This window comes from Bombus bifarius, unplaced genomic scaffold (genome assembly GCF_011952205.1).
Source record: "Bombus bifarius isolate JDL3187 unplaced genomic scaffold, Bbif_JDL3187 scf7180000008056, whole genome shotgun sequence".
Classification (NCBI taxonomy): domain Eukaryota; kingdom Metazoa; phylum Arthropoda; class Insecta; order Hymenoptera; family Apidae; genus Bombus; species Bombus bifarius.
The window spans coordinates 743,176-765,951 of NW_022884421.1; the positions used below are offsets into that span (position 1 = coordinate 743,176).

The 22,776-nt window shown below is 29.6% G+C and overlaps 3 protein-coding genes across 9 annotated transcripts in view; 1 reads left to right on the forward strand and 2 right to left on the reverse strand.

Annotated features, from left to right (window-relative positions):
- Nucleotides 1-1,095: 1,095 nt before the first annotated feature.
- Nucleotides 1,096-3,629, reverse strand: LOC117208150 (WW domain-containing oxidoreductase). 5 transcript variants are annotated; one of them, XM_033449060.1, is made up of 8 exons: nucleotides 3,576-3,629; nucleotides 3,430-3,495; nucleotides 3,194-3,258; nucleotides 2,720-2,956; nucleotides 2,411-2,606; nucleotides 2,136-2,321; nucleotides 1,772-2,027; nucleotides 1,096-1,697 (listed from the first exon to the last, which is right to left on the reverse strand). In XM_033449060.1, the coding sequence occupies exons 2-8, from the start codon at nucleotides 3,462-3,464 to the stop codon at nucleotides 1,488-1,490; spliced, it is 1,185 nt and encodes a 394-aa protein (XP_033304951.1). In that variant the 5' UTR covers nucleotides 3,465-3,495; nucleotides 3,576-3,629; the 3' UTR covers nucleotides 1,096-1,487. The 5 variants fall into 5 exon arrangements, with proteins under 5 accessions (XP_033304951.1, XP_033304952.1, XP_033304953.1 ...); XM_033449061.1 differs by having other exon boundaries at nucleotides 3,435-3,495; nucleotides 3,576-3,615; XM_033449062.1 differs by lacking the exon at nucleotides 3,576-3,629 and having other exon boundaries at nucleotides 2,720-2,845; nucleotides 3,430-3,569.
- A 586-nt stretch (nucleotides 3,630-4,215) lies between these two features.
- On the forward strand, nucleotides 4,216-7,825 carry LOC117208149 (cytoplasmic dynein 1 light intermediate chain 2). Of its 2 annotated transcripts, none has more exons than XM_033449057.1 (10): nucleotides 4,216-4,374; nucleotides 4,549-4,622; nucleotides 4,961-5,077; nucleotides 5,162-5,392; nucleotides 5,522-5,732; nucleotides 5,822-6,010; nucleotides 6,079-6,193; nucleotides 6,267-6,407; nucleotides 7,138-7,291; nucleotides 7,383-7,825. In XM_033449057.1, exons 1-10 carry the CDS (start codon nucleotides 4,286-4,288, stop codon nucleotides 7,496-7,498), a joined length of 1,437 nt encoding a protein of 478 aa, XP_033304948.1. In that variant the 5' UTR covers nucleotides 4,216-4,285; the 3' UTR covers nucleotides 7,499-7,825. The 2 variants fall into 2 exon arrangements, with proteins under 2 accessions (XP_033304948.1, XP_033304949.1); XM_033449058.1 differs by having other exon boundaries at nucleotides 6,267-6,383.
- Nucleotides 7,826-11,191: 3,366 nt separating this feature from the next.
- The window catches only part of LOC117208097 (E3 ubiquitin-protein ligase MIB1-like), a 159,764-nt gene continuing 148,179 nt past the window's right edge, over nucleotides 11,192-22,776 (reverse strand). For both annotated transcript variants that reach the window (XM_033448956.1, XM_033448957.1), the window contains exons 2-7: nucleotides 16,225-16,444; nucleotides 15,251-15,561; nucleotides 13,918-14,092; nucleotides 13,462-13,663; nucleotides 13,183-13,346; nucleotides 11,192-12,930 (exon numbers count right to left, since the gene is read on the reverse strand). In XM_033448956.1, the coding sequence (XP_033304847.1) occupies nucleotides 12,790-12,930; nucleotides 13,183-13,346; nucleotides 13,462-13,663; nucleotides 13,918-14,092; nucleotides 15,251-15,561; nucleotides 16,225-16,440 (1,209 nt within the window). In that variant the 5' untranslated portion in view covers nucleotides 16,441-16,444 and the 3' untranslated portion in view covers nucleotides 11,192-12,789. The remainder of the gene's footprint in view (nucleotides 12,931-13,182; nucleotides 13,347-13,461; nucleotides 13,664-13,917; nucleotides 14,093-15,250; nucleotides 15,562-16,224; nucleotides 16,445-22,776) is intronic.

The following is a 22,776-nucleotide window of genomic DNA, read 5'->3' on the forward strand; positions in this document are numbered from 1 at the left end:
AAACATGAAATCTTCTAAAAGTTTAGGAAAAAAGCTTTTTTCTTACACATCAACTAAATTCCTTAAAATTAATTTGTAAACATTTCACGAAAGATGTCCGTTTTTTTAATTTAACAAAAAATAATAGTTGAATACAATCTCAATATACATAGATATATGTTTTTAATGTATTGAGTTGTTTGGAAAGTTTGTGCTGTTTTCGGTAGGTGACATTACGACAGGTTTGAATATATCAGAATAATTTAAAACAAATGACACGTGTCCATATTCTAAAAGATGATATTTCAGGCATCTTTAGAAAAGGGTTTGATTGGAATATATTATATATAAACTTTTGTTAGTTTTATATGCTCTTAAATGTGGAAGGGCAAAAATGTCACACTAGTAGCAAACAAGATAAGCGCTGTTTATGGTAACGGTGTTATATCAGAAAGAACTGTGCGGTAGTGGTTTGCTAGATTTAAAGCTGATTTAAATCTTGAAGGTCAAGAATGCCCGGATAGACTCTCCACCATTGATGAACATCAGATCAAAACATTGGTCGAGAATAACCTACGCTATACATGTGAATTAGCAGAAATATACCAAAATCTACTATTCACGAACATTTTGTAAAGCTTGACTATATAAACCGTTTTGATGTATAGGTTCCCCCCAAAATTTAACAGAAAAAGATTTGATGGATCGCATTTCCATTTGCGATTAACTCTATAAACGCAACGAGAAACACCATTTTTAGAGCAAGTAGTGACGGGAGATGAAAAATGCACTATTCATAATAATGTTGAGTGGAAAAGATCCTGGAAAAAGCGGAATGAATCGCAAGTAAACAAATTACAGACAGCAATTGGACAAAAACGTCCAGAACTATCTAATCGGAAGGGTGTCTCATTGGGACAATGCACGGCCTCTTATGTCTTTGACTACTTGACAAAAGCTGTTGAAGCTTGGTTGGGATGTGCTACCCCACTCACCATATTCAGCAGACATTGCACCCTCAGATTTTCAGCTATATAGATCATTACAAAATTCCCTTAATGGCAAAAACTTTAACTCTTTGGTCAACCTGAAAAATCATATTGCAACGTTTTTTGCTGAAAAACCTAAGAAGTTCTGGAAGGATGGAATATTCAAGTTGATTGAAAGATGGAGGATGATTGTGGAACAAAATGGCAGCTATATAATTCAATAAATGTATATCGATATTTAAATGTGCTACGTTTGAATTTTTCTCAAAAATTAGGAGGAACTTTCCAAGCAACCCAATACATAAATAGCTTCATATACGACCATAAATAGAATTTAGGAAAAATGTATTAAATTACAAAAGATATAAAACCAAATTTATTGAATATAGAATTTGTGATGAAAATAGATATAAATTTCTTATTAATATTTTAAATCTATTAAAAATTTTTGATTGATTAAAATATTCTTTGAATTCATGTTTTCTGTTCATTCATAACAATATTGTATAATAATATTTTTCATTTTAAATCAAATTTTTCATGAAATTTCCTAACTTTTATAGCAGAAACAAACATTTTTTCACTAATAAACCATAATCTTTCTGCTAGTGCGGGGTTTAATGCAGTTTTTGATGGATCACAACGATAACAATTACTGAAATAACATCCAGTTATCCCTTCCAATTCTGGTGCGCTTGCGCAGAAAACTGGTGTACTAGCAGCTTGTTGCTGTGTGATTTGAAAAAAAAAAATTGTAATTACGTTTTCTCAAGTATTCTGTTTTAAATAACTGATTATCTTACCAGCGATTTTGTAAAAGGTCGTACTAGCATGAACATTAATCGGAGTATCCATGAATAACGACTTAATGAAGAAGAAACCATATTACCAGGATGACAACAAAAGACATTTACAGAAGGCCACCGTTTTGCTAATTCTTGTGCAAATAAGATATTACATAGTTTTGAATTATTATATGCTTCCATAAACCAATATTTATATGGAGGAGGAGATAAAGATAATCGATGAAAATCTTCTTCTTTTCTTAAATTTGAAAATCTATTGGTAAAAATAAGATATCATATATCAATTTTTATTACAGAAAAAGAAGATATTTGTTATTATATAATATATGCAATATTATATTTATTAAAATGTTTTAAATACCTGTGTGATTCACTTGAAACTATCACTACTCTGGAATTATGACAACGTTGTAGTGGTTCTTTTAATAAAAGAGTAAAGTAAAATTGAGAAAGATGATTTACTTGAAATGTTGTTTCAAAACCATCTTTTGTAAGTGCATACGGAATTGCAAAGACACCAGCATTTAAAATAAGGATATTTAAAGTGCTAAAAATGTAACAGATGTAATGTAAATATGGTAAATTTGTTATGAAAATATATTGCTATTAATGATAGTTTTACCCATCTAAGCATACCTATATTTTTGGTTAAATTCATCAGCTGCTTCTTTAACACTATATAATGATGACAAATCCAAATGTAATGTTTCACACATAACATTTTCTTTTTCTTGTTGTATTTTTTGTATTGCTTCTGCACCTTTTTCTAGATCTCTACAAGCTAAGATAACTTTACATCCATGTAGAGCTAATGATCTAGCTGTTTCAAATCCTTAAAAAATATAATTAGGTAGAGAAAAATAACATACTAAATTGTCTATAAAGGTAGAATTATTGTTGATTACAACTGATCTGAATAGTATGAAATGTATGTAACATATATACCTATCCCAGTATTGGCACCTGTAACTATGGCAAGTTTACCCCTTAAGTCTCGACCATGTAAAACAGATAATGCTGTGCTACTACTATCAAAACGTTGTCTTATAGGCTGTGATGATTCTCTATATTCTGTAGCAAATGCAAGCCGAGGGTCAGTATATGTTGTTGTACGATTTATATGATCGACAAATAAGACTTGACCATCTTCTGACACACGTTTTTCCCATCCAGATGGCAGTTCTTATTGATAAATAACATTATCAAATTTTATTCATAACAGTTAATGTTTGAAACTTGTTAATAACTGCATAATTATTTATCATCAAGTTCAAAAAGTACATAGATGTAAATATTTAAGTATCAAAAGTACATAGATGTAAATATTTAAATATTATAAATTAATATGTACTATGACATAAGTGGTTAATTAAAAATTTAGATTGTACATATATAAAAATTTATATAGTAATATTGTACCTCCCCCAACAGTTTTTGTTCGACCAGTTCTAGGGTGTGTCCATTGTGTGCCCTTTGTACAATGACTAAAAACAAAACAGTATTGAGATTTACAAAATTACATTTTACAGATGTATTATAGATAGATAATTTTATATTAAGTCTTAAGTACTGGATGTAACACTAGGTTTTATTAATATCTATAATTTATATCATAATAATAACAATAATAATATATAACGAATACTATTATTTACTTTACATAGTAGACATTTCCATTAGGAGTTGTCATTTCTTCCCATCCAGGGGGTAATTCATCTTCACTATCGGATTCATTTAAAATCATCCTCTTTTCTTCTTATTTTATACTAATTTATATTGAATTCTTTATCGCCTTACTTGGGTTTACTGAGTACGTATTTGCTTATACCATGAGTCTATAACGTATATCGATTTATATCATGTGTTACCAACAATATAATCAAAAAAGTACATAACAAATAACGATTTATCTGATGTGTTACCAACATTATAATCAAAAGAATGAATGATAAAAGAAAATGTTTTTTTGAAATACAGATATTATATAAAATACTTATATATTTACTTAAAGAAAAAATATTAAAACGGTATAGTTATAAATATTTTAAAATTTGTTATCAGATATGATATGACTATTTTGCTTAATTTTATATTATTTTATTTCATATATATTTAAATATACTATATATATACATTGTATGTACCTGTGTATTATACATTCATGATTCATTAAATTTTAATTTGGAATAAACAGTAAGACCAACTATCCATTAACGTTAAATTTTTTGTATAAGTAAAGTGTAATTTTCATTGTGTACGTAATTTATATATTAATAGAAAAATATTGTTAGATGTTTATAATAATACGCATATATATATTAAAAGACGTATTATCAAAAATAAAATATTGAATAACAATTAAATATGAAATATAAAGTACAGATAATGAACATGTATAAGCTTACACGTACATTTGAACTTTTAAGATTCCGTTCTGAATGAAGTTAACTGCGAGCCGCACCCGCAGTTTGCGTACAATCGATAGCAGATTTCATTTCTGTCAAATGGATAATGGCAGCGACGGCAATTGATATGATGTTGCAGAGCAATGGGTTTCAATCGAAGAAAAAGGAAGATCCAGAAAATAAAGACAACTTATGGTATGTGTAAAAAGTTTGCTTTCGAAATTTTTTTAATATAAAGCATACATATTGCAGTAGGCAATTGCAACGTATAAATATTTTGACGTTCGTCTTGCGTGCCACACATTAGAAGTCAGAGAATTAGTCATTTTTAATAATTTACTTTATTTTTAATTGTCTCCTTTTATACAGGTCCTCTATTTTGGCTGAAGTACAAAATAGTAGCAGTAACAAACTACCCTCAAACAAGAATATTCTTGTCTTAGGTAAGTTTGAGTAATTACTTTCCTTAATTAATGCAAGATTCTGAAGATATGTGTATGTGTCATGCATAAATGTTATGCATTATAATGAGTGTTAAATATAATGTTTATACATGTAATTTTGTTTTAATGTTGCCTGTAACATATGGTTGCCTATTTGTTTGATTTTTTATTTGACGTATAATTTGTTTATTATCTTTTGTTAAGATTTTTAAAATTAATTTTACATATTCAATGATAATAATATAAATGTTTATGACATATATGTTATATAATAAAGTTGTTCACTAAGTATTTAGATTACACATGTACATAGTAGTAAGAAATCATTTCATTTATAGGTGATAATGAAAGTGGAAAAACAACACTCATTGCTAAATTACAAGGCGTAGAAGATCCAAAGAAAGGTTCCGGTTTGGAGTTTGCTTATATTGATGTCAGAGATGATTATAGAGATGGTAATATCAATTAAGAATTGATAATGTTTCTAATTATAGCAGGTGAAGAGTAATGAAGTTTTATTATTTAAATTTTTTACTCAGATCAAACAAGATTATCTGTATGGGTATTAGATGGTGATCCTGGTCATGCAAATCTTTTAAGATTCGCATTAAATGCAGAAAGATTTCCACATACACTTGTTATGTTAGTTGCTGCAATGACAACTCCATGGGCTATCCTCGATCAACTTCAATCCTGGGCTGCACTTTTGGGAGATCATATTGACAAATTACCTTTAGATAATGATACTTGGCAACGATGCAGGCAATTTAGTAAGTCATATTTTTAAATTACTTCTTTCATAGTATGTATTTTAAATTGTTACATGTGTTCATTTAATAATAAAAGATATATTAATTACATCATTTTTCAAATTTTCAAATCATTTTTTATGTGCTTAGATGTAAAAAAGTGGCAAGATTATACAGAACCTGGAGATGAATTAGATCCTGGTAGTCCTTTAAGGCGAACTAGTCGTAACTTAGATGACGATACAATGGATAATTTACCACTACCAGAAGGAGTACTTACAACAAATTTAGGCCTAGATGTTGTTGTTGTTATTACCAAAACTGATTATATGTCTACTCTTGAGAAAGAACATGATTATAAGTAAGTTCATAATATAATTGCTATTAAAAAAAGATATAATTGGTGGTAATAATTTACTTTATTTGTTCAATAATTTTAATTTTTTATAGGGATGAACATTTTGATTTTATACAACAGTGGATAAGACGATTCTGTTTGCAATATGGTGCAGGATTATTCTACACATCAGCAAAGGAAGATAAAAACTGTGATTTGCTTTATAAATATCTTACACATAGAATTTATTCTTTACCATTTAGAACACCTGCTTTAGTCGTCGAAAAAGATGCAGTTCTCATGTATGTAATTTTAATTGAGTAAATATTTGTATATATTTTTAATATTTTAAAGATGTTCTTGTTTACAGTCCTGCTGGTTGGGATAATATGAAAAAGATTAGTATTCTTCATGAAAATTTGCAATCAATGAAACCAGATGATTACTATAGAGATGTAATTGCACAACCATCAACAAACAGAAAAGTATGTGTGTGTACAGATAAATTACTTTTTTAATATTAAGGACTTTATAGTAAAATATTATTTTACTAATTAGTGTGTAGCTAGAGAAGTAGAAGTACAGGCAGAAGAAGAACAAGCTTTCTTAGCGAAACAACAAGCCGCATTATTAGGTATAAAAGATCCAACACGATCTCCAACAACCAGGAATCAGGCAAGCACTGGACCAGTTATTCAGGTTATACCATTTATAATTGGAGCATGCTTGTCATGTTACATGCAGTTAATAATCATTCAGCATTGAATAACAATGTTGTGGCTAATTTATGTATATATATCATGTATTCATGTATGTTATCATCATATCCTCATCTCTTAACAGATAATGCTTATTCATATTAAAAATATTCTGACTGTAATACCCCGAAAATTTTGACTTTAATTGATGTTTGAGCGAGTGTTGCTTTTTATATTCTTGGGTGTAATTATCTGACACATAGCATTTACATTTCTTATTCAATTTTTTGTAAATTAATGTTAGGATCATCGAGCACTTTTTTTGCATTGACATTAAATCAATTAGATCAATTCATGCATTGCTTAGTGTTTATATATTCTTATGTTTAGGTTAGTAGCTTCTCATTATATAATTATAAGATAATATTGTATCTTAATAAACTATATTGTGTTCTTTTACATTTTAGAATCTAAGCTAACAATTAATGTTAATATGTGTATTTTGTTAGATTTACTGTACAGAAAAAGCATATTTGCATACATGACTATTTCATACTTTGACAGGCTAAATTTTAATTACATATTCCATTGTTCAGTAACTTTGTGGTGAATGAGATCACTATGTGTTTTTACAGTGGATGATCAAAAGCATGTTCTAATCTTTGTGGTATGATCTGTTATGAATATAACAGAAAATACCATTTTGCAAATATTAAATATTTTTTATACAGGTTGCATCACCAAATAAAAAGTTGGATCCCAAAGGTACTGGATCTGCGCAATCTGGGGAAGGTGTTCTAGCTAACTTCTTCAATTCTCTTCTTCACAAAAAGACTGGAAGCCCTGGATCACCAGGTACTGTAGGTACGAGTCCGATAAAAATTGGTAAGTTTTATAATGCATTATAAGAATGTAGTATATTATGAATTTTCATAACATTTTAAAGTTAAAAATTTCGATTTATTGTTTATTTCAGATAATGCATCAGTAGATAAAGCAACTATGTGTAATGATGCAGCAGTGGAATTAGATCGACTTACTCGAACGAAAAAAATGTCTCCTCCCAACTTAAATTCATCATCTGAATGTTAAGGAAGTATATTTTCTTTGCGACCCATATTGGGAGTTAAGTATTGAATTATAAATCATAAATATCAGTTCCATAATAACATTTTGAGGATAATTGAATAACACTGAATATAAAATGTATCTGTGTGATCTTCATCTTCATTTGTAATGTTTGAAACTGATACAGAAATTATTTTTATCATTTTGTATTAATAATATTGCAATGCATGTACTAATTTGGTAATTTATAATGATCTAAAAAGATTTTATTTGTATTTATTATATTTTATGTCATTTATTATGATTTAAGATTTTTGTCATTTATTAATTTAATACAGTTGTTTTAAAAAATACTCACAACTTTTAATAACTTGTCATAGTTATAAAATACTTACAAGAAATTTTTAATCAATAACTAATCATATTGTGCAAAGCACAAATATTCAGTCGAATTTATTTAAATAGAAATATATACATATATAACAACGTATTAATATTTTATGAAATTTTGTTATAAAATATTGTATCAATTTATGAAATGAAGCACAATTGTATAATTTAAAATAATTTTTTCTTTAGTCTTTTAAAGTTATAATTTTCTTTAGGTTGTAGATTGCACATTTTTTATTTATAATTATAATTTGCACATTCCTTGTGTTATGGTTCTTTTGGTATTAAAATTTTTGACGTAGTACTAATTGTTTGTTATGAATGTGCAACAAAAATTTTAATCACACTTGAATGGGTCGCAAAGAATTGGAATTAATTTATAAGAACAGTTGAATTTGATTCAGAAACGAATATGTTACTGAGAAACAGAAAATAACGAAATGTCACACAACCTATCAATGATTTCGTTTGTTATATCTGACTGTCAGTAACAATACAAAGTTACAGCTAGAGAGTTATTGAATTAACGTAATTAAATATTTAATATAGTAATACATTCAATTATGCTTACGCACATGTCCCTACAGCTCGTTATAGTAAATTATTTAATAATCATCCATGAAGGATGTAAGGATTTTTTTACTGCTCTTCAATGCTTTCATTTCATTTCCTAATAAATAAATAATTCTATTTATACAATATTGTTCTCGTTAATAAAAGTTGGCTGAATAATTTTCTCTTGTATTCGGTCTAATTTATAAAGTGCCGTTACTGTAACGTAAATGGGCCATACGAATGTGTGAGATAGTATTTTATATGAATGTTAGATTTAGAAGAGATTTCTTAACCAAGGACACAGGCTTGTCTTTGGTTTGAAGATAATTCGTGGTATGAATTTTGGAGTGTACGGTTACAAGGCGAGTGAAACTTCTTTGTCAAATTTTAAAAGAATTTTATGTAAAAGAGAAGAATCTGTAAATTCAGTTATTAATGTGGCTTTTCTGTATATGAAGTAATTAAAATTCCTGATCAAAAATAAATAATTTTTCATAAACATAGAAGTTATTGTTATTACAGCAATATACCGCAATCAATTTCTTGTAATTTAAAAGAGTTAAAAATATTTGTATCTTTAAAATCTTATTTATTTTACATTCATTTGATATTTTTATGTTTGGTACTAAATATTTAATGATTTTAATGACATGGAAGAATATCTATATTTTGATGTTCTCAGTGAGAAATAGAAAGTTCTATTAAATTAATAAAATATTAATTGCATTCTATAATTTTCTATTATTTGTCCTCTATATAAAATTTTACTTAATAGATACATATCAGAATTAAACTATTTTAACTTATTAATATGTGTGCAATAAATAAGAATATTTAACATACTATTGTTCTTTATTAGGTTGAACAAATGTATTTATTGTTATAATTTCCCTGAATACAATTGAGATGATTATATGTATAACGTAATAGAATAATACAAGTATTAAGATAGTATTTCTAATCATCGTAACATTTTTCTTACAATGTTTCTGTTACAATGTTTTTTCCATTGCAAACGCCAAAGAGATAGACAATACAATAGGATCAACGATTAAGTAACCAAAGGGATGAAATTACGAATATTTTTATCATCTTGAAAATGAAAAAATTGTTACAATTGATTTTTTTACTCAGATTTCATAAGAAAATTTTATAATCCCATTGTAATGTTATACATCATTTTTAATGCTGTTTATTATATATAATATTCTCAGGTAAAATGTATCCTTTTACAGAAATATTATATAACAGGAATGGTACAAAAACTATATGTTGCCCATTCACATTTTGTATCTTCTTTAAGACTCCATGTTAACAAATAATTAACTTACAATAAAAATTATAGTAGAAGACATTACAAAACTTAATTATTCAATAATCAAAATTTTTGTTGAATACCTACTACATTTTTCATTTGTTTATCCAATTTTATATTCCATTAATAAATCAGATCTTTCAAAATGATAAAAGGGTATGTATGTAAATGTTTTATAATGTTTCTGATTATTTCAATATATATAATTGTGTTAAATATTTTTTATTTTATTGGATTCAAGGTAAATTATGCATGATCTAGGGTTGTAGAAAATGGAGTTTTAAATTAAATATTAATGTCTAATACTTGTTTATTGGTCTACTTATTTTAAATTTAGTTAATAAAGTTCCTATTCTAAACGCATATAATAATTGCCTTTCAAAAACTTCTAAAAAGATATTGTAAATGGAAGAGCAAGGGGTAATAGTTAAAAGCACTACATAGTATTGTAATATTCACAATGAAGATTAATTTATAGGTAAGACCATATTAATAAAGACTATTGCTTAATATTTATTAAATTTATTTCAAACGTGTGAAATATTCTTTTTATCTCAAATACTTAAATGAAATATTTGAATTTATTATATTCGTTTAATATATTCAAATTACATTATATTACTACAAAAATATTTTCCAAAAATTATAAAAATGAAAATTTTGATGTTAACACTATGTAAAAAAAAATAATGTTTTCATAACATTAATTTTAACATTATGCGATATCAAGGATAATCATAGATTGCATATTTTATTTTAAAAGATTTTGTATTACCTGACTATAATTCTTTTACTGAATTCTTGCATTACAAAACGTAAGTATGGTCGTACCTATATAGCCAGAATTTAAATAAAGGAAGATATTTGTTAGTGCAATTAACAATTATTGATTATTCCTACCATAATTTCTCGAAAATTCACAAAGCAAAAAATTATTATAAGAATGAATATTTTTCGAAAAGGGAAAAATATCAATTACTAATTTTACAAGTAGAAAATTTATGCCGATTAGTTCGATTCAAATACGAAGCTAAATTTTCTTTCTATTTCATTATAAATATTCTTTTCAGGATGTATAGTCAATGAGCATTATTTTTTTTTTTACATTTTTCTACCAATAGCGATACTAAGAAAGAAGATGCAAAGTCTTGTAAAGATTATTTATAAGCCAACAAATATTCATATTTATTACCTTTTCAAAACTTTGCTTCCCCTCTTTCCTCACTATAAAGAGGGAAGTAAATTGAATAAGTTATTATATAGTTTTCTAAAATATAGATAGTTACTATTATTAATGTTTATGCAAATTACTGTCAATTAAATTAATTTTATTAAATTACATAATCTTTTCATTGCCTTTAATATATATATATATATATATATATATATATAAATTACGGAAATAAGGGAAACTTTGAATTACAATGATAATGATAATTATTTTCCTAATATTTTTATATAACTAATTAGATATTTAATGATAAATTAAACGTTTCATGATTTATAAAAGTAATTGGCAGTATCCATTATTATTGGGAATATTGAAACTTCTAATAATAAGATACTTTATACAGTTTCAAGAAGGGAGAGCAAATGTGACAGTATTGGCAATAAGATTGAGGACAGGAAGTGGCGAAGTATTTACAAGAAATTCATGCAAATTATTTGCGGGACAAGAAAAACTAGAAAGCCTTAAAAATTTGTGTCCTTTCGATAATTATTACAAAAACGGAATAAAATTTTTTGTTATAGGATGAAAAATCTATAATCATGGAAATATACTGGTAAGTACAAATTACATCTAATAAAGTGTAGTAGAAATGACAAAGTAACAAAAAAAAAGCACTTAAAAAAATATTGTATCTATAAATTACTGTATACAAGACGCGTTATTGTTGTATAATTGCAGGAAGGAAAACAGCAAAATAAAAAAAGAAATGCAGAATTTGCGGGTATCTGTTACTTTCTAAAGTACGAATTTTCTTATCCCACTCGTTATTGCTCCTAATCGAGGAAAGCAAAAGCTTTGTAAAAGGTGTTTGCTGGCTTTCGACACTATAAGTACTACGTTTAATTGTACATTTGAAGTAACGTTAAGTAACGAATGTCTTTGAAGAATTATTGTGCGTATAGACTATATATCAGCGTAAAATGGAAACATTATATATGTTTAAAAATATTGGTTAATAGAGTTTTCGACTAATAACAATTACTAGAAAACAATAGTTTACTTATTAACTTACATTACTGAATCAAACTTGGTAATTTTGAAGAAATGAATAAGAACGAAGCGCTATTCATAAATAGATACGATCTCAATATTTCATCATAGATACGATCAATTTGCTTGGCATTTTGCTATAATTCTTATAATTCATTTTCATGACTCAGCCTAATGTATGTTTATATTTAATTGCCTGATTATATTTATATCGTGAAAATATGCTGAAGTTATAATATTAGGAACAAATTATACGGAGCCCGTTAACAGATTAAAAAAAGAAGGAATAAGTAAATATTGCATTCGGTTTCCTCTGATTTGCATATATCTTTCATAGCATTTATTTAAAAGATTGGGGAATTTTTAAGCATATATATGTTTGGCATGCTTGAATATATTTAGGAAATACTTATTCAAAATAAGAATAATCGTGGAACAGATTACATTGAATAGCCTGTTTATGTCTTCATTATGGTATAATACTTATGTACGATAGATGTAATGAAATTAAATAGAAATATTTTATACATATTAATTCGTATAAATGTTTCCTAAAATTTTAAAATAGGAGTATAAAAACTATTAGAATTAATTAGTATAAATTTTATTTGGTGAATGGGCAGTATATGTATAAATATACTTTGATAGTTTTAACAAAATCTTAATTTATGTTACAGTCTTGTGGAGGTTGAAAGTATCGAAAATAAAACGTATCTATACTTTCAAAATTTGAATCAGATAATAGATGCAATATTTAATTATTCCTACTATTATCATTCATTATTATATATCTAAATGAAACTCTAGCTCCGAACGATAATCAGTTTTCTAGATTTAATAGAGCAAAATTCGTTTGTCTACCGCCTTCCGACATATTGGACACTCCGACATCCGGTCTCCGCACATTTGACAGGTGCCGTGGCCGCACAAAAATATCATATTCTTTAAACGATCTAAGCAAACTGGACACATTGTCTGTAAAGATACAAAATAAAATATTTCAATGTACTTAATACAAATTTCAATTAACTTATTTTTGTACAATTTAATCAACATTTTTTCCGAGCTTTTATTTTCTGTGTAAAATTACAATCTTTTTTTTTTTTGTTGCAGTTCCTATAAGACGAAGATTGTAAATTACGCTCTACATATCTTCCTTCGAGGAAGAAATGAAATTCAAAAAGAAAGGAAAACATATAACAAATCATATAATAAAAGACGATATACCTGTTCCTTGATATCTTGAAGTTGTTGTTGAAGTTTCTGTATATCGCTGTGTGATGTATCTCGGCTACCGTTGTTCATCAAAAGTGTTTCTCCTCCACTTCCAGTATTTTGTTGCGATAATAATTCTTCCTCTTGATCACTCTTCACGTCTGTTATCGTTGCACCTTTTAACGCATAACGATTATTTATATGCATAAATAATTTTTACGCTTTTAGTATATTTCTCCTATCGGATCTATTTCATTTATTATTAATACATATTATTTATTAATTTCGTACCTGAAGCATTGGTCGCTTTAACGTAAGTGACATCGCCTCCTCTACCGCAACAGATCGACAACGGTAACATGTGCTGAATTTGAGCTCTGCATTGAACGCATTTTTTCATCAGGGCAGCGCAGCTTTCGCAAGCACACATATGTCCACACGGACGAAATAGTACGTTAGCTTTACGATCCGAGCAAACCACGCACTCCTCGATCTGCAAATACGTTTAATTTGTTTTCGAAGCAGGTAATTCACTTTCTTTGTTTTTCCTTCTAATCAAAAGTATTAAAATATTGTTCACGAATGTATGGATAATTTCGCAAATTTTTTATGAGAAATAAGTTTTAGAAATAAATTCCTAGAGGAAATAAAATTTATTTCCTATCATTATCGCGGAATCGTTATCGGTGAATTACGGTCAACGTTCTATCAATACGAATTTTTAAAATTATCAAGATAGTATTTTACTTTTGTTCTTGAAAGGACATTTTCTCTGCAGATCAGGCATTTCTTCACTCTTGGCGCGCAAGCGTTACAACAAGCTACATGTCCGCAAGGGCTGAAAAGCATTTCACGTTTTCCATCTGAACAGACCAAACACTCGTCGATCGTGGCTGATGGAGCTGCCGGTTCGATGTTGTCCCTGAGAGTAATAATTATGCATAGTGAATGCACGAAGATAAAATTTGTTTTAAAAGTACCTCGTTATAATTTATCGGATTATTTATGATTTTTAGCCAAATTGACACATCTTGGATGTAGAGCCTGATTTGGTATATTTCCGAATGCATCTAATACAAAACGCGTTTTTTGTAATAATACGTAGACGTGTTTATTACAATCTCATGATAAAAATAATATAAAGGAAGCAATACTTCTCAAAATTCTTTTCTAAAGGATCAAATTATTCTTTGTCGCGTACAGAAAAAGATAGAAAAATTAGAAGTGTAAATTGAACGTGTTCATAAGATTTGATTAAGCGTAATATCGGTTATATGAGAAGTTTCATGCTGCATAGGGAAGTTTATGCTTCGAAAATATAGAGATTACTCGGCTACAGACGTGTATTTGCACGCTTCAGTAAGATATAATCTTATTTCCTTTGACCAGAATGCATATTAAGCGGTCGTAATTACAGAATGCCACGTGCCAAACAGTCGCGTGTCATCCGAGTAAGTGTAGATTACGTTGTTTTCTCGAACGTCTTCTCATTCTGCAAACTATTTTATTGTGTGCACATGTATATAACAAAAGACATTTTTTTTTTTCTATAGAAGAAATTAATAATACCCTTGTGTTTAAGTATTTCTTCTTATAAATCAGACACTTCCGTATCTAAATTCTAATTAAATATTTATTAACTTTTTATATAGATATTATAATTGATAAAATGTTATATTATATTTCTTGACGTGCAAATATTTTTATTCAAAAGCAGTCTTATCATTAAAACAAAAAGATGATATTGCGACTTTAGTTTATAATTTATGGTCGAAATAAATAATTAAAAAAAAAAAAAAAATAGGATAAAGATTTAAAACAACCGTTGGAGAAAGCTATAAAAAAGTACTTGAAATTTTCTCGATCTCTATTCGAACAACTGAAATTCAATGTCAAAAGAGTGATTGTCCTATTACTCGAAAGTTTCATTATTATCCGAACATTTACGTTTCTCTATCGAATACGGAAGGCTCTATCATAGTATGAACTTTAATTTTGTACACCCGCATTTGAAACTTCTCAATGAACTGCGACGTTTCGCTTATGTGACTGCGGGATGAGGTAGATTGTAATTACTAACGATTCTCTGTCCTTGTGGCAAGTAGTTAGCGTTTTGCAGAGATTTGGATCTGGGCAGAGGTCGAGCGGAGTCTGTCCCTTCTTATTCTTCAATTCCAGGTCAGCCCCATGGGCAGCCAGGAAGCAAGCAATGAACGAGCTACTTTTCTTGTCCTGTCCTTGCGCGCCCAGGCCCATCAGGAGCCGCCCTACGTCCTGGACATCCTGCAGCTGTCGCAGCTGCGTCAAAGTGTGATATCTCAAGGCTTCGTGAAGAGGCGTGTCACCGTCCTTGTCTGCTACGTTTAAATTGGCGCCTTCGCGTACCAGCAGCTACAACAGGATTTACGAGTCCCGTTTAATTATCGAACTAACCCGTGGCGAAATTAATCCGTGTCGGTTTAAGAACATTTTAATTACGTATGAACTGGCGTATCTCGAATTGTTCGATCGAATTCTAACATTGCTCCGATTCCCTGTGTCTCGCCGCTAAATTATCTTCTTATCTATGTGAGTTCCAAAATTGTTCTAGGATCTATTCTTGTATCGATGTAACAATAATTAAAATTCCATGTATCGTTGAGAACAGTTCGTCATGTAACTTCCGTTGTTTGTTAAATAGAGCTGCTTAACGATGGCGAATTATGATACACTTAAACCTTAGACTTGAAATTTATATTTTATAAAAAAAATTTGATAAAGTATCGCGTATACTGAAGATTTATAGAGGATTCTACGGAAAAATCCGATCTGTGTCAATACTTTTGTTCATCATTGTACATTAGACAGTAAATCATCGTTTAACAAAGTCATGTCAGATCGAACAAGAAAAGTCTTTTATTGAGAAAGATACTTCGATTTTTCATGGGTGGAATTGAGATTAATGTTCGGAATGTGTTTTCGAAAGGAATTGGAACATCGGAAATGTTCAGTGAATCGTTTGTGCAGCATCGGATCAGAAGTGAGGATTTCTTTTTGACGATGAAATAAACGTACACGAACGATTTGCGTGTGCTGTCGCTCGACAGCGAGATGCAACGCGGTTTGCAAATTGACGTTTTGCAAATCCAGGTCAGCTTTTCCAGCACGTGCCAGCTGTTCAGCAACTTCGACGTGATTGTTCAGAGCAGCCAGATGAAGGGCCGTGTAACCATCGTCCTTTTTCTCGTCAACTATCCATGGTCTCGGAAGTTTCGAGAGGAGCACCCGCATTGCGCTGCAATCAAAAGAAAAATATCACGTTTAAAGTACGACCGATAAAATGATTTTTCTCTGTAATATCTCATTCTAGTTGTACTTCGAATTTCAAGAGGAAAATTTGTAATTTTTATCGACAAAGAGGCTATTATGAGGCTGTTATGTGTGCAATTTCACTTGATTTTTTATTAAAATAAATAATAATCACTCAAACAAGCAAAAATATTTAGTTTAGACATTGTACACGTAAATTTGACGTTTTTAACGATTTAACAATTTTAACGATTCAAACGTTTTAGCAATTACACAGCTCAGAAGCAAAGATGAAATTATAAAAAATAACATAAAATAGTAACAGCTGTTTAAAGAAGGAAATTCAGCAATTTTTTTTCAGAAACAAATCCATGAGAAATCCAGCTTTAGAAATGGGAGAAAGAAGGAACTTAATGACGATCGTCCTGAATGTTATTCCGGTGTAAAGAGCGTTTAGACACGTGCGATCAGGAAATTGTGATTTTCACTAGCAAATTCAAAACGGATTTGTTATCAAAGGATGGGCAATCAATTACGTCGTTTGGCAAACGTTTGTAATTCGATGCCACATTATTGCTTCGCATTAGTGTCGCCGCGTGCAGTTAACCGATGATAAATAGCACGAAATCAAACAGATATTCGTCGTCTGCGGATTTTCGCCGCTGTCGATACGAATACATAGTCAGTTTACGCAGAAATCAACTGAAATCCTTTCGGTTTATAGCCACGACATCATTAACAGACACGGTTGTCGATTAACAAATCCTGCAAACTCTGGCTGGTAATGACGCTGTTCGTAGATTATTTAGTAACAGATGTTTACGATAGTATATCCATGTTTCTGCATATTCTACAATATATTGTTCCATGCTGTATCACGAAATGGTCAACGTGAATATGAAATTGTTTTCGTTGAAAATTCATCTTTTTAATTCGACCGTATTCATTCCTTTGATCGGAGTTTTGAAAAATGACTTCCCCATCAAAGATATTTTTGAATTTTTGTCTCTGTCGTTATTTAAATCAATCTCATTATTTCATAATTAATATACAGCCGGAGACGAAAACTAAACGGACAGATAATGGAAATAAGAATCAACGAAGTTTCGTAAATTACTATAATCGCTTTGAAATTTTAATACGATTATTATAAACTGCGCTATAATTAATATTCAGGCAAGCTCGCACCATAAAGATTACATTTAAGATTACATTTTATCATACACTAATGAGATTAAAATTTGCAAAGATATAAATCTTTCATATATTTTATTTCATTATCCTTTCGAAGATTATAATATTATTACTTTAATACAATTCAGTACATTTTACTTTAATACAATCCTTAAGATCTTAAGAAGGAAGTCTCTGTTCACGTACGCGACAATTATCGATATATTGTATAATAATTTTTCCATACAACTGGGCAGAACTTCAATTTCAATAATCATTTTGGCCCTGAGTATCTTTGGCGTGTGATAATTATAAAGACTTCGTTTTGTCGATGTTTTCAAAAAATACCACCATCTATGACTGTGTTGCCTGTGGACCCCATGGACAGTCTTTCCTCGGGGCTACAGCCGGAAAGAGACGTGACAGCTGCCTTTTGACAGGACCTCCTCGAGGTACCAGCACCGCTGTGGCACGACAGCTATGCATATGTTTATTCTACGTACGTGTATATGTACGTATGTACGTATATAAGTGCTTACTTTACGTGCAACTTGACACATACGTTTCCGATAAACGTCAAACTTTTATTTTCCAACTCGTTGCATACGAAATGGTCAATATCATCGCGTGTAAGACTTTTAGAAATTTAATGATCAAAAATACGATTGTGAGTAAATGTTGATTTAAAGATAGCATCCTACGACACGATCGGTCTTTTGTCAATGTTTTTATTCGAAAAAAGCACAACCATAAATCAAAACTCGAGACCTGGTGCTAACTAAACTCCAGTGTTTTTCTTAGTACCAGTTTACGATGTATGTTTTCTACGTACAACATTTAATCAGGCGTAGTAAGAGACTAGAAACTGTTCGTAACATTAGTATAATTCCAAAAGAAGTTACGGTATGAAATATTACATATAAATATATCTTTCACGTTTTATATACAAAAAGATATTTTTCTTTTAGAAAAAAATTTGCACAGACAATAATACAAGAACATAAAATTTCATAAGTAACCTGTAACGTTGGTAACGTGATTGATTTATTTACCTATTTATCAACTTTCTTGTCTCTTAGAATCCACAGAGAACCTACGAGATCCTAAAGGATCTATTATTATTGTTAAATGAAAATTAACGTCACAAAAGTCTGAATCGTAATTCAACCTTATTTTCTAATTTCCAATTTGCAGGATAAAATCATCTTTCACATGGCTAGCAAGAACGACTCAATTACAATGAATAACATTTTCTGTAACGACAACTAAAAGAAAGGAACGGAGGAAATACTATTTGCACGATTAACGGAAACAGTCCATTACTCGCATCGACTCGTATAATTGTCGCTTTACCGCAGAATCGATTTGCTCGCGGCTAACAGTCCTTTTCCCCGTTCTATTCGATTTCTCAGCGTCATTACGCATTTTACGTCTCTCCGTTTGCGCCTGGAAGACCGCCATCGAAGACTATAAAATTTTTATGCTGCTTCGCTGGCGTATTTTTTTATTAAGCCCGGTCTACGATGGCTCGCAGCGCGTTTTCCAGTGCAACCGCAGTTACGAGATCGCGGAAAAATTCGCCAATTTTACCGGTATAAATATTCAAAAGGGATCGGCGACGGTATTATGACGTTAAAAGCTGTAAATAGTTTAATATTAATTAAGGTTCGCATCCGACGTAGTTTTCACAAGTTGATATCATTAACGTATTAAGGAAACAGCTTCTCCTGAGGTGTTGCTGTCTAGATTTTTTTTTATTCTTCGCGCAGGTCTTATCAGAATCGCGCAAATATTAATTAGAATCTACCACTAATATTATCGTTGGAATTGACAATGATATTTCGAGGTATTACTAATGTTATGAATAATAAGGTATCAAAGATCGCTATGAATAAATACGAACAAAATATATGTTACATTACGTTTCGTAAATACAAATACTCCTATTGTTTTTCGTATATTAGTTGTGCGAACGAATAATCAAAATTCTTCAGTGAAACTCGGAGTCTATTAAAAAAAAAAAAAAAATACAGCAGGTTGCTCTAAGTATTCGCCGTTGCTTTCTATAAGTTTAAGGTGTCTATCGGATAAGCGACGAATTCCATCACGGAAAAATGCGTCCTTAGACAAGATCCAATTGTCAAGTCATTTTTGTATCTCATCCACTAATTGGATAAGGCGTGTTTCATCGATCGAAATAGATAATAATCCGAGTGAGCAATGCCTAGTGAATAAATTGGATACTGCAAGACGTTCCATCCAGGACACGATGTCTTTTGTCACAGAAACATTGTGCAGTCTAGCGTTGTCCAAAGAATGAAGATCAATATTGGATCTTATACAAAGAAGATACCACATTTTTTCGTGATGGAATCATCATTTACCTAATAGATGGCTTAAAGTCATAGAAAGCAACGATAAATACGTTGATTGAACTTTTGATAAAACTTGCGGTATTTTTTTTTAAAGCAACTTAGTTTCACTACAGAAATTTGAATTATTCATTTGTACACCCATTGAATTTGTATATACTGTACTATTTTGTTCCAACGCACATTTTCTATATAATAATCTTCTCACGATTCGTTTATCCTTATGAATTTTCCGTGTGATTTACCACCACTAATAATCGTTGCAATTACGGTGGTTCATGAACCAATAAATAAAAAATAATTGCCACCAATATTTTTGTTCTAGTGATTATGTTGTCAGGTCAGTTTCTCTAATTGATTTCATTTTTCTTTCAGCAATACGAAGTTCATCTTTAAGTTATGCGATTAACGAGGAAAACGTTATAAAGTATAATGTAAAACATTTTTGATTGATTGATGTAATTAAACAGAAACACTGGTTATTAACATTCGTGGCATGAAGACCGTACGTTAAATTTATCGACAGATAAAATATTGTAATATTATTCACGAAACTGGAAATGAAATTTACATTTATTAATATTATTCAAAAATAAAGGTTAAAATATTTTGCAAAATTTTAATACCAGACATTAAGTTCAAAAACGTGTAATATGCTTTGAGACAACAATATTGTTTGATTCATTCTTATCATTTATTTATTATTTCTATTAAATAGAATACCTGCAGATGCAAATATTTTTATTCGATATTTATATTTCTGACATATTAAAATTGACTTAAGTTATACATAAGTCAATTGATAATAGAAACTGGAACCTTTTTGAATATACAAAGTTCAGAAACTTTATTTAATCATTTTATTATATTTTAAAAGATGTTCAATTAGATATTATTTTGTTCGCTTAAGATATACAATTTTAGCCATATAACATGGACGAAACAAGTCTTTTATCAGATTATTTATTAGACTTTAAGAACTTGAGAATTGATAAATGATTCGTTACGGCTACTATATTAATAGGGATTTATACGAAATTTCCGCAGTAAATTAACTTCGATCGTACAATTACCAAGCTTGTAATTAGTAACACTCGTAACGCATTGTACGCTTCGTACGGGTTATTAACCTGTCAATTTTGCACTCGTTTAAATTGAATCACTTTTTATAACGAGAAATTCAATGCATTTATTTTCGATACATTTTTGATACAGAGTTTTGTACGTATTAAAGAAACCTGCAATCATGTTGTGACTTTAATACTTAATCGGTAGGTATAAACCGATTATACCGAAACTAATGCAGCTTCAATTAAAAGATTTATGATGCTATTTAGCCTCATTTTGTTTCCGAATGTTCCACTTTTTATATATTATAGCGTAATGGAATCTCATAGCCAGCAATATCCTTTGCAATTACTTTAGAATTTCTTTTATGGTTACTCAATTATTCTACTTGCATGAATATCCTTTTTACAAATGTTTCGTTGTCTTATTTCTATATACTTACAATGAAGCTTAGAAATATTTGTAGCAAGAATATATGAATTTTACGACGAAGTGTATAATTCAATGATAAATTGCAATAATCACAAGCTACGTTAACTACCCTTTTTGGAATCACCAGACTATAAATCCAAATTACTATAAAGTAAATACAATAAAATTTATATATCATTATATACATACACTTACTCTTCGTGCTTGAAACTCATCGCACACTTTATGACCGATATAAGTGTCTCTAATCATCGAGCATGTAACTCCTAAAATCAGTAGCGTAATTTCGCGCGAATTAACTTTTCCCGTTCTTTTTGTGCTACGTGTAATTTTACATTATGTTACAGTTATGTACTTACACACTTACTGTAACGAAGGGCTTGTTCCGTCGACATTAACAAATGATCATTACTATTATTACCATTATATCGAAAGTCTGTAACAGTTATAATTTAGTTTATAATTTCAAGATCAATACTAATTAAGTTGTGCTTTTGGCGTAACGCTGCGATATAATCGCTTGGAAAAATTCTAACTTCTTTTCGACTCTATACAATATCTTCAAGGCGATTCTACGACAGAATCGATCGACTGATTTTCATGCTTTACCACGTTTTATTACGTTGCTTAGAATCGAGCGACGAGAAAATCTTTGGGGAGAAGATCCGTAGTAGAAAAGGATAAGGTCGACGGTATACGGAACTCTCAAGATATTTCCGTAATTCGACTTGGAACTTCCGAATTCCAAACTAGCTTTCGATCGTCAGGGGACGATCTCATGATTCCGAGAGATTAAGAGTTCGAGAATAAAGTGCATCGGGAAGATTCTTTGGAAGGAACAAATTATAAGAAATGTAATTGAATGAGAGAGGAAGAAAAACGTTTCACGATAATTGGATATTTTTCAGATATTTCAAACTTAAAACGTTCAATGGGAATAACGGATTATTTTATACGAATTACTTTTTTCGCGAGTAAGACATTTGTTGCAAGCATAGTTTTCGCGCTGTTAGCATTACTATTGTGAAATATTAAATTGTAAAGATAAAATTTCACATTAGTTTTATATTGAAATAACTTCTATGTCGTTCGTTACAAGTTAAAAGAAGGTAATTAAAATGATTCGCAGACTTAAACAGCTATTACTTACATTGTTACCTATCCGTAAATGTTTAATAACAACTATAACGTATTCCTGTTTATATATATAATTGTTTATGAAATATCAAAATTATTTAATACAATACATTTAGTAGCGTGCGAAGGATAATTT